Consider the following 12,706-nt stretch of genomic DNA (forward strand, 5'->3'; position numbering starts at 1 on the left):
TTTGAAAATTTGAAAATGCTTAAAAAGTTCAAAATGCAATGCCCTTCTAAACTGTGAAATCAGTTTTGATCAAAGTATCATAGTTTTGGAGTAATGCGTTGCTGAAGTTGAGTACCTTGAGATAATGTGAAAATAATGGAAGCCTCCCCCCCATCGCCCCTGAGTGGGTAGATATTGTAAACAAAATTTGAGCGAAATCGAAAGACATGACTTTCGCAATCGCCTTTTTTGGTTGAGTTGACTTGGAATGGCCCATTTAGGTACTAAAAGACACATATTAATCGATATTGTGAGCATGTTCGAGTATGGGCACATCTTGAAGATGGGAAAACAAAAGCTGGATCGAAAAATAAACCCATCTTCAAACACGTCTGTTTTGGGATATTTTTTAAATCAAATTTGGGAACCCTTTGTGGCTCTCAAAGGTATTAAAATCTCATTTTCAAAATAGAATTCAAGAATTGTCAAATAAAATAGATAAAAAAGTATCTCAGTTAATTTTGACAGAAGGAAATTTAGGGGAGGGAGGATTTTCTGGGCCGTTGAAGAAAACTCAAAGACTAAATTTCAGCGATACACCAACATTTCATTTTGAACAAATTAATATTCGTAAGATAAAAATTATCCGTTCAAAAAAAAAAAAACTTCGAAAAAAATTAAGATCATTGAGTAACAATTTCGTATTTTTTAAAAATAGGTAAGTAATATAAAAAATACACCATAAATCACAGTTTGAAAAAATATAAATGGATTAATAAATTAATTTTTAAAAAAACATTTTCACATAACATCGTAACAAAAAAACATATTTCACCAAAATGAGCAACAATAAACTAAAACACAGCCCGTTTTCTTCCACTCTGCCATCGAAATTATAGCCAACTCCGCCACAAATTCTCCAAATTTAAGAAAAAAATATCCGCACAACGCGCCAGCTAAAGCTAAACCACGATACAGTGTGGTGCATTTCGGTGCCATAAACAATTCACTTCATTCGTGAAGCAAAAATCGACATTCGATCACTCGATTTTACCGCTTCTAAACGAAGTGATCAATCTTCGATTATGATAACCGCGTTGGATTTCAATTCAACGTATTTGGCTACAGGCGCTCCTAATTCGGCTTGTATTTCGAGCCTGCTTTTGTTCTTGGTCTCCGGGATAATCAACGTGATGAGCAATCCTAGAAGGCAGATAAACATGAAGAAAAGGAACACAATGACGTAACCGAAACTTGCCACCGCAGCTAGGTACGATTTACTCCATATGAACGCCACTCCCCATCCGATGAAAAACATTTTAGGCAAGGCCCATTTTTGGGCTTCGACAGGAACTAGTTCGGTGCACAGGAAGAATGGTATGGGACTTATGCCAAGTCTGTAGATTCCTACAAATAGACATATGGAGAGAGTCGCCAGCCAGCTGTAGTCTTCCGAGACTGAGTATCCTGGAAAATTAATAATAATTATTATATGATCAATTTTACAGATAATTGAATAAATTTGTGTAAGTCTGTATTGAGGTAGGTGCTACCTCCGCTTAAAAGACACATATAAGTGACGTAAACGCTCAAACAGAGGATCATTACAGAACACGAGATTCTTATGAGTATTTTACGTCCAACACGATCGACAAGGCTGACACTAATGATGGAGAAAAATAATTGAGAAGCTCCTGCACAAACGGTCGCTGTGAGAGGAGAAATACTGGCATTAGTTGATTCGAAGACATCAACCGTATAATAAACCACCATCGGTGCGCCGCTCGATCGTTGGATTACGAATAATGATAAAACGATGGCAAAAGCTTTGATTGTAGTTTTGCTGAAAAAAAACGAATAAATAAAATTTGGTAATTTAATATTTCAGCGTGAAAAATAAACGAAATTGAAAGGTCAAACAGTTTCGAAAATTCACTATAATTTTATTCGATAAGTAACTCACGAAACAGTCACGTGATTTTTTTATCGATGTGTTTTTATTTGTTTTTCATAAATGGATTGAGTTTAATTTTCAATTTGATAATCACTCACCTTAAACTATTGTAAAATTTACGAATCGATACCAAATATGAAAGTTCTTCGTCGTCTTCTACTTCGCATTCTTTACCTTCCAAAAGTGCCAGGTAGATTTTGGTTAGTTCTTTCTCGACGTCGCAGTGTTCTCCATGGAGCCATCTGTAAATTCAAAATGAATTTAGTTCAAGTCTACAACGATGCAGTATCGATTGATGAGTAGGTAATCTTTACGAACCTGATCGATTTGATAGCCTCGGTTTTGTATCCATTTTTGATCAAATGTAACGGAGATTCGGGCATCCAGTAAAATACACAAACGAAACAAACCGGTACCATTAGACAAATCATACTGCTCCAAAACAACGTGGTGATTGCACTGACCGAATATACGAATAAAATGCCGAACACTTGCATTAGATCGTAAAAAGATCCAGATTGGCCTCTGATTTTATCGCTGCAGATTTCATTCGAGTACATGGCCAAAGCTACGTTACAACTAGCTGCGCAAAATCCGGCCAAAAATCGTCCCAAATATAAAAGCTCTACCTTGGAGAAAAATATTTCCAAAAAAAAACACACACACACAAAGAATACATCTCTGGTAATTAAATAATTCAATCTTTTTAAACGTGAGTATTCGAGAGATCACTTACATGATTAAAATTCCATATTATCAACATCCAACTGATGACTAGCAGACCTCCTAGCATGAGTAGGAATTTTCTTCTACCGAAATAAAATGACATTTGACCAGCTGGGATTGAGCCGAATAACGATCCCAGATTTAGCAACGAGGTAACCCAAGAGACTTGTTCTGAATTGAGTCGATCTATTCCTCCCAGATCTGAAGCTAGACCTTCCATCAGAAGGGGTACCGCTGATGAAGACCATCCTCCGCAGCATCCAGTTGCCATTGATAACAGCGCAGCTGAGAAAATTCGAATTAAATAAGTTAATCATGAAAGCTGAATCACGAAAGCTAAAGCAGATTATTCATCATAATTCTAGTTAACTAATAATAAAAAAAAAATGTCATTTATACCTGTCATAGCTGCAATATACTGTCTCCATATCGGCTCCTTGTGATCTGCTCCTAAGAGAGGTTGCTTCTCATCATCTTCATCATCTCGAACGTCATGTTTTATTTTACCATTGGTTTCCATTCGCACAGCTTACACTCTCTTATTCGGCATGAGATTCGAAGTGGAAAAATTACTCTATATATCGTGTCAACTTAGACTTACACCATTTTAAAAAACCGCCACAGTTCTCAGAATATTTATCATACACAATATTGTACATTCAACCTGAACCTGATTATAGAGTACAGTACAGAACACACCGAACAGACAGAAAACAGACAAAAATCGATGCACGTTTCTGTGATGTTCTTATCTTTGTTTGCAATGTCAGATAAGAGATAAACGAACACGAATTATACGTAAGTGTTTTCCAATAAGTAGGTATCATTTTTCATCTTAATTAGTGTTCTACGACCATTATCATCTCTGAATGTGTTACGGTTATGCAACTCGTTTCACGCCAGATCTAATAAACCATGTGATCAGAGTTTCCATAGAATGAAACGTGGTATGAATTGGAACAAAAATTCGACCTTTGATCAAAAATGTGACTTTTTACTAGATAAGAATTCATAGTGAAAATGCATCATAGAATGAGATCATTTTGTGCTTTGTTTCGTTGGAAATTTGAATGAGCAAATACAAGAAGAAACTGATATTGTACTACATATTAGGTAATAGGTATGCGATGCTGTATGTATCAAAAACCTTAAAATGAAGTGGCAAAAAGTCCCATTTTTTTACTCAACTTATTACCTTATAGGTACCTACAAAGAGCTGCGTCTACATACTACATATCTACCTACTGACAGGTTCAAAAAATATTAAAAAATTAAAACTGAAAAAATTGAATAAAAAATGACTTTTTTCAAAGTGCATCCTTTTTTGGTAAGAGGAACATAATTTTTCTTTCAACATTAAAGAAAAAAAAACTCCAAAAAAAGAGTGGGAGAAGAAGTTCAGCACTACTTGAATGTAGATTAAACATTTCTTCATCATGTCTATTTCGAAGAATATTATTTTGGTCAAAAATACCCACTTAATTAATTAGTTTTTTTCAGTTAAAAAAAAATAAATAAAAGTACAGAAACAGAAAAATGTTTTTTTCCGATTTTTCAACATTTTTCAAACATGGTCAAATAAGATCATTTGATGGGAGTCAAGTCATCGAGAAGAGATGGGATTTGTAGGTATCATAACGTTACAAAGTCTAATGCACAAAAAAAGGTAAAAAACGAATAATTATTCTTAAAAATTTGGATTACAAAATGGTTGTATTTTTACTCTTGTGATTATTTAATGAAAAAAAAAATTGACTTGAGCGTATTTCAGATTTTGGAAATAATAAAATCAAAATACACGTTTTGCTGAGAATATTCGAGATTCAGTTTGGCCAAAAAATGAAATTATTGATTCAAACATTGGGTAAATGTAAAAATGAGTGAATACCTACCTAAGTAGGTACTTAATGGTGCATTGGTAAATATAAATGTGGGAAAATTTGACCAAATTCAATGGCAAACTTTCATTTTGAATTAAAAAACATTCAAAAAAAAATTTAGCTCTAGAAAGCATCTCTGGAAGAAAATATGTATGTCCTCAAAGAGGTGGCATTATTGAAAAAAAATCGTGGTTTTTCGCTCTAGGTCCTGCCAACCCTATTTTAGAAAAAATTGCCCAGCTTCAAAAAATAGAAGTGAAATTTTTCGACGACCTACTCAAAATTCAACAACCACTTTTAGAGTTGTACTGCGAGGTGTGAGGTTGAAAATGTGCAAATCGCTCATCTTAAGATTAAATTCATTGTGTTTTGATTTGAAAATATTTTCTTCTCAAACATTTCGCAGGTGGCTAATAATTATGCAAAAACATCGATCGATCGATCGTTTCAGAAACCGGAGAAATATTTTGGAATCAGTGTTGCCAATTTTTTGCCATTATTAGCAATTTCAAAAAATCAAAAAAATTTGCTGTTCTTATCTAGATTTTTGAAATTGGCTAATATGGCCAAAAAATTAGTAACGCTGCATTCCAAAATATTTCCCCAATCAGTGAAATGATATCTTTTCGTGTTTTGGCTTAATTAGTGTGAAATATTCTGAAAGAAAAAATTTTCAAATAACGAATTGACCCATGAATAAACGATTTGTTCTACGTGTACAAATTTTTGATAACATTGAATCCCCCCCCATAGATCCTCTGGGACAACTTTTTTCTTAAATGGGGAGTCCTAAAGAACATTTCTAGCCCTTGTACTCAAAAAAAAATTGGCCCTACTTATAAAATGGCCGCCATTCTAATTAATAGGTCAGCCGAAATCGCATATTTTGCGTTCCAACATAGGACTTGTACATACATACAAAGGTAGATTGAAAGATCAGGCAAAAATTTACCACCTGTCAAAATTTCAAGTGCTAATAAAGTGCGTATTTCGATTTTTGGTGAATTTTTAAAAATCAAAATTTAGGTCAAAAATGAAGGAAAAAAATCAAAATTTTACCAAATTGACCAAGAAAGCTGAAATTTGAGATATACCCTATTTTCGACATGCCAAATCGATTGGAAACTGTTTCAAACCGTTTTGAGCAGTTCTGGAGCCTCCAGCAGATTTTTAGAACTCGAAATTCCCACAAAACTTCATCAAATGGATTGGATAAACAAAATTTACTCTGAAAACTAATTTCAATACGCTACGAAGTCGAGACTGCTGGTAGATTTCAAGTCGTTTTGGAGCTTCCAGCGACTTTTTGAAAGGTCGTATGGCGTTTTTTGGAAAATTGAAATTTCCAAAAAGTAGCTGGAAGCTTCAAATCCATTTGAAACCACCATGTAGTCGACTTCATATCGCATTGAAATTAGTTTGCGAAGTAAATTTCAAGCTTGCCAACTCCATCTTGTAAATTGTAGCGGGAATTTCAAGTTTCAAAAATCTACTAGAGGCTCCAGTAATTTTCAAAAAGTCGCTTGAGGCTCCAAAATGACTTGACCCCACCTGAAGCCGCTTTCAGACGGTGATTGGAGTGTGGGATGAATTTCAGCTTTTCATCTCCATTTTTTATGAAATTTTGTAAAAATTTAAAGTTTAAAAAAATCTGCTGGAGGCTCCAGTAATTTTCAAAAAATTGCTGGAGGCTCCAAAACGACTTGAAATCTACCAGCAGTACTTCGTAGCGCATTGAAATTAGTTTGCAGAATAAATTTCAGCTTTCCAACTCCATTTTGATGAATTCTAAAAATCTGCTGGAGGCTCCAAAACTGCTCAAAACGGTTTGAAACAGTTTCCAATCGATTTGGCATGTCGAAAATAGGGTATATTCCAAATTTTAGCTTTCTTGGTCAAATTTGGTAAAATTTTGATTTTTTCCTTCACTTTTGGCCTAAATTTGATTTTTAAAAATTCACCAAAAATCGAAATACGCACTTCATTAGCATTTGAAATTTTGACAGGTGATAAATTTTTGCCTGATCTTTCGATCTACCTTTGTACGGCTTGAAAAATTTTGTACAAGTCCTATGTTGAAACGCAAAATCTATCTGCGATTTCGGCTGACCTGTCAATCAAAATGGCCGCCATTCTATATAAGTAGGGCCAATTTTTTTTTTTAGTACAAGGGCTAGAAACGTTCCTTAGGAAGTTGTCCCGGAGGATCGACCGAGGGGGGGGGGTGCAATAGATCCTTAAGTGGGCTCCCCGACTATAAGCCCCTATAAATTGCCTAGGTCGACGCCTCCAAAACAGGTTGAGTAAAGCCTAGAGCGAACAGACAGACGGGTCAATGACCTCAAGAGGCCAGGCAAGCAGACAAACGACTTTGGGAAACCAGACAGGCACGCAGATAACAACTCGAGAGGTCAAACAGGAAGACAGACGACCATGAGAGGCTATATAGTCAGGTCGATGACCTTAAGAGGTCTGACAAGCAAACAGACGATCTTCAGAAGCCACTGCCAGGCAGACGAGCCAATGATTTCAAGAGGACGGATATGTAGAAAGACAGCCATGAGAAGCTGGACAGTTAGGTCAAAGGTCAGAAAGACATGTCAATGACCTTATGGCGCCAATTAGGCAGACATACGTCTTGAGAACCCAGACAAACGGGTCAGTGACCTCAAGAAGATGAACAGACAGACTGACTGACGGGTCAATGACCTCAAGAGACCAGCCAAGCAGACCAATGACCTTGGGAGGTTAGACAGGTAAATCAGTGACCTTGAAATTCTAGACATACCGGTCTATGCAGCACTGCGATATCATTCGAATAGGTAATCAATCACGTTTGTTCATCAACCAATCTACCAATCAAAGTTCGAATTTTCCTGCGTATTTTTAGCTCCATATTGTGTTTATTTGAAGAAGAATTTATGTCCAACTTGAAGATGAAATGACAGCATCTTTACATTAATTAAATTATTGATATCACATTTGAAATGGTTTTTCTGGACTCTCATGCATGATTTTTAAAAATAAATCAAGCATTAATTTTGAATCTCTAAAATATTGATAGGTACTTATTTAAAAATTGAAATGTCAAGTCTGTATCACTAATATTGTCGTACGATTGTACTTTTTAGTCTTTTTAACAACCAAAATAAAATAAATAAAAATAAAAACAAAACCCAAATTGAAAAAATTTCAACTTTAATATTTTATACCGGTAATTACACATAACTAAATAATAATATACTATTTACATAATTAAATTTTGGAATATCGATTATAAAATAGAAAAAAAAAAGAAAAAGAAAAAGTAACTAAACGATACAAAATAATTTATGTATTTGAGACATAAAGAGAAAAGAAAAAAAGAAAAAAACTCGAATCACAAATTTTCAAAAATATAATAATAGTAATATAAGACGTATAAAATACAATAAATATTTTTGTACACGCAGATAAAAAAAGAAGAAAAATACGGCACAAACACAAAAAAATCCCTAAAATTGTTACACAATGAAAGAAAAAGAAAAAAAACACGACGACAATAAAAATACAAAAGAGAAAAAAAAATGCAAAATATTAACGCATATTTAAGTACGTAATGCGTATTATAGAAATGTCTAATCGAAGAGGAGGAGAAGGGCCAGGGGAAGGGGAAGGGGAAGGGGAGAAAGGGGAAAGGGAGGAAAATGCTCTAATGTGATCTGAGAATAATAAATTAAATACGCTTTAAAAATTACTATTTACAAATCGATAACGTCGTTTAGAAAAAAAGTTCAACGTACAGTAGTATAAGCGTTTTTTTTTGTCAACAAAGAATGAGAAACTTTTCGCTACATAGTAATACAAATTTTTTTTAAAAAAGTTTCAAATGTGGCACATTTTACATAATGACTAGGTTATTTGTAAAATGACCCTGTCTTTGTAAGTATAGATAGTAAAAGTATCTTAAAAAATAATTAATTTGCCATTCGATGTAGCGTATCTATCTACCTATTACCTACGTAATTAGTACATATAATAAGGTATCTATTTTTTTCAATAAATTTCTCACTAAAAAGTTATGGTAAAAGTTAAACTTGTTGATGCATTATTTTATTATCAACATATCGTTCTCTATATGTATAATCACACAAGCACGATTTGTTGATAACTTTATAGCTCTCTAGTCTCTACTTCATTTTCTACGGTTTTTTAAAAAAAAGGTAACAAAAAAATTAATAAGAAATTTCACATATTTATAAGTAGAAATACGAAACTAACATACAAAGAGTAACAATGTTGAAAGTACTACAAAAAATTGAGCTAAATAAGTAATTTAAAAAACAAACAAAAACAACTTTCAACAAACTTTCGAGTGAAAATTTATCTGTTCCATTTTTAATTTCCAAGTACGTATCTGCTTTATTGATTTTTCAAACGTTTATTCTCTTTTTGCCCTCGTGATTACGTTATTATCTTTGGTATTCGTATCAATCTACGATAATGATAAGATACTTGACAATTTTAAATTAGCAAAGTTGAAGAAATTGAGAAAATTTCAATTGTTCAAATTAGGGGGAAAAATTGAAGAAAGAAACACTTTTATTTTCGATGAAATGAAGACAAATTCTTTCTGTTTCAATTAGACCAAAAACAAAGAACGTTTCTTGAGTTTGAATTTTGACTCGATTCAATAATTTCTTCATTTTGTTGTTTTTCAATTTCAAACTCAAAAATCCAAATCATCAGATACAAGAGAATTAGACTTTGGTCAATCTCAATTGTTCCAGCAATTTCGTAATTTTTTCCCATTCAACATTCAAGATTTAAAAAAAAAATTGATAAAAAAATAGATATCTACGTTCAAAATACTTATTTGAAATTTAAAAAATACTCTGATCTCGTAATAAATAAAATTACAGATATTTTTTTGTTGGACGTACGTATCAGTGTTGCCGAATTACCGAATATTATGACATAAAGATGACGTAATAAAAAATTAATTAAGGCTACGACCGATTATCAACGTCTTTTTGATAATTTTATCAACTTTCGTGTGAATTGCCACGAGCTTTGATTTGTAACGGAACGTGACTTTTCGAAGAAAACTTCAATTTAAATATCGTCATTGTTTTATCGAATCCAGTCAGCGAAAAAAAAATTAGCAAGATGAACAATTTGATTATAACGATCACAGCACTCTGTGTTTTCCTCTTTCTCAAAATTGTAACGATAATTTTGACATTTTAATTTCATTTATGTTACAATAATGAATTTTTAAAAATTATATTACGAGTTTTGAATTAAAATTCGTCATATAAAATAGGTAATAAGTATTTCAAAACATAATTTATCAAAAATAATTTCCAACAAAAAAGACCCCCCCCCCCAAGGACACGAGAATAAATTTTTGAAAAAAAAATCCCAATAAAATAAAGAGCCAATCCGCAACATTTGAATCATCACACTGATAATATTAATAAAAATATCGAATAACATTATTAAGCATTTTAAATGTACTATTATCACACCGGAAACCGTTATCGTAACAATTTCCGCCAGAATTAAATTACACGAACGACGAATAAAATCTCGTCTAAAAAAAAATAAATATTTCAAATTCCTCGTTTAAAAAAAAAAATAATACATAGAAAAAAAACACCTTAGAACGCTTTAACAACGACGACAAAAAAATCAAACCGATCACATCAAGGAATTAAGATTAAGATGGAACAAGATGATGAGGAAGAGGAGGAAGGGAACAATGGCACAATTTCAACATACAATAAAATATTTCACTACTGTAAAAAAATTTTGATTAATAACTATACTCTTTCAAATAATAATAATACGAAATAAAAAAAAATACACGTACGAATTTTAGGTTATTAAGTTTAAAAGGCTTACAAACTAGACTAAAAACAAAAAAGGGGGAAAAAATTATACGTAAATTGACGCAAAAAATCTTATTACTATTTCCGGGCATGTCGCACCACACGTACATAAAAATTCCAAAATGCTAATAAAATAAATTGGTAAGTTAAATAATATAAAAATACATAAAATTCGTGTACATCCAACTCGAGCGACACGAGTAAACGAGTAAAATTACTTTTTATCATTAAACAAATACAATGTAAAAATTAAACAATACAAAAAAAAGAAGAAAGACTAACTTTCATTTTACCTACTACCTTTTTTTTCTTCAGCGTAGCGTTTAAATTTTACTTTTACTCGAAAAAGAAATATAAAAGTATTTACAGTTTAAAAAATAACCCTAATTTTTTTTTTACTTACGATGTAAACACTGACAAAATGTATAAAAATAAAACAATTTAATGTTACTTTTCTTCCCCCTTCGCATAAAAAAAGAGGGACTCGAAGAGAAAGAAAAAAAACATCACACTAACACGTACCCCTTCCGTCTATTTGACATAATCAGTCAATTATGGTCGATTATCTGTGTAAAAAAAAATGCATAGGGTTCGTTAATAATGGTGAAAAAATATCTCACCGGGGTATAATTTTTTTTTGATATTTATATTCAACATTGACGATGATTTTCGAAAGTCAAACTTCGCACACAAATTTTCAACATCACAAACCTGTTCGTTTTTTTTTTCACTTTTATTGTGGCTTTATATAAAAACAACGTAAAAGTAATACAGATAAAACAAGTAAGGTACGTACGTACGAAGTACTAACGATATTAACAAAGGAGACGAAAAAAGGGCACATCGGACCTGAAGGGGGAGGGGGGGAGGACGAGGATAGAGTAATAAAACCGATGTAGAGAGGATACAACAAAAAGCTAATATACGAATGACTGTTTTCACGGGCTCGGTTTTTTGTTTTGAACTACGAAGAAGGCTGATTGTAGAGTAGCCTTTTCAACGAACATTACATTTGAAAATGTATCACCAGTAATAGTAGTACAAAAAGAAAAAGAAAAAAAAAGGTAGCTTCGTTTCTCGTGAATACACTTCGATTGGCGGTATTTCGCGAACTTAAACGGCGTTCGTAGCGTTGGTAGTTGTAAGCTGTTGATTAACGACGATCGGTGTTTTGGTGACTTGAGCTCCGTTGACTTTTTTACCCTTCTTCTTTTTCTTCTTAATACCGCTAAGTTCGTCTTGGATTTCTTGCAACGATTTGTTCTTCGTCTCGGGCACCAAGAAGTACACGAATAAGAATCCGATCACGCAGAATCCGGCGAATATCCAGAACGTGATACCGAAATTCACCCAATCGACCAAGTTTTGGAACCCTTTGACGACGACGAATTCTAATAACGATGCTAGAATGCAGACAACTCCTAACGCGACACCTTTGGCTTCGGGTGAGAATAATTCGCCCATCATGATACCGGGAATGGGTCCGAAACCCAGCGAGAATACGCTAATGTAAACGGAAAGACTAACTAGCGGCACCCAGCCGAAGTTTTCGACGTCGTATTTATTCTCTTTGGCGTAAAAATACGTTCCTAAGGCTAACATACATAAGGCCATGATCGAGTCGCTGATCAAAAGCAACACTCGTCGTCCGGCTCGATCTACCAGTAGACCGGAAGCGTAAGTCATGATTACTTGCACGGAGCCGATGATGATGGTAGCGAGATCGGCCGGTACTTTGGTGCCACCGGCTTCGAAGATTTTCTTCGCGTAGAATATGACGACGTTGATGCCGCTGAACGATAGGAAACTTAGCAGGCCCATTACCGCGATCGTCGCCTTGATTACAGCTTTGCTAGAGAATAAATCTTTGAACGATTGCTGGCGTTTCCTTTCTTCGTCGATTTGTTCTTGGATTTCGTCCAATTCGCTGTATATATCGTATTGATCGCCTCGCAATACCAGTAACGACTGTTCGGCTTCTTTTCTGTAAAGAATTAAACGAATAGTGTTAGAAAATCTTACCACGTGGTTTGATGGGGTTTGAAAAATTTGCATTATAATGTAGCGATCTAAAAATCGATTTTGAGCGTATCAAACGAATTTTTTCAATGTTATCAGCTCGATAAACATTTCAGAAATGAGTGAAATCCTATCAAATTTATTCACCTCCATCGTGCCTCGAAGCAATTCGACGATTTCATTTTGAAGATTATCATAATTTTGAAAAGAAATTTCAAATTGAATGATTATTTTTTAAACAATTTGAGGTGAACTCGTCGCTTTCATTGAAAACT

At 33.6% G+C, this 12,706-nt stretch overlaps 2 protein-coding genes across 8 annotated transcripts in view; both read right to left on the reverse strand.

Annotated features, from left to right (window-relative positions):
* Positions 1-656: 656 nt before the first annotated feature.
* On the reverse strand, positions 657-3,433 carry LOC135839914 (facilitated trehalose transporter Tret1-2 homolog). Its single transcript, XM_065356174.1, has 6 exons — positions 3,059-3,433; positions 2,670-2,944; positions 2,252-2,562; positions 2,032-2,175; positions 1,533-1,822; positions 657-1,446 (listed from the first exon to the last, which is right to left on the reverse strand). Exons 1-6 carry the CDS (start codon positions 3,177-3,179, stop codon positions 1,052-1,054), a joined length of 1,536 nt encoding a protein of 511 aa, XP_065212246.1. The 5' UTR covers positions 3,180-3,433; the 3' UTR covers positions 657-1,051.
* A 4,287-nt stretch (positions 3,434-7,720) lies between these two features.
* Positions 7,721-12,706, reverse strand: part of LOC135841644 (facilitated trehalose transporter Tret1-like) — a 141,641-nt gene continuing 136,655 nt past the window's right edge. For all 7 annotated transcript variants that reach the window (XM_065358711.1, XM_065358713.1, XM_065358712.1 and 4 more), the window contains one exon: positions 7,721-12,396. In XM_065358711.1, the coding sequence (XP_065214783.1) occupies positions 11,526-12,396 (871 nt within the window). In that variant the 3' untranslated portion in view covers positions 7,721-11,525. The remainder of the gene's footprint in view (positions 12,397-12,706) is intronic.

Source organism: Planococcus citri, chromosome 3, assembly GCF_950023065.1.
Source record: "Planococcus citri chromosome 3, ihPlaCitr1.1, whole genome shotgun sequence".
Taxonomy (NCBI): domain Eukaryota; kingdom Metazoa; phylum Arthropoda; class Insecta; order Hemiptera; family Pseudococcidae; genus Planococcus; species Planococcus citri.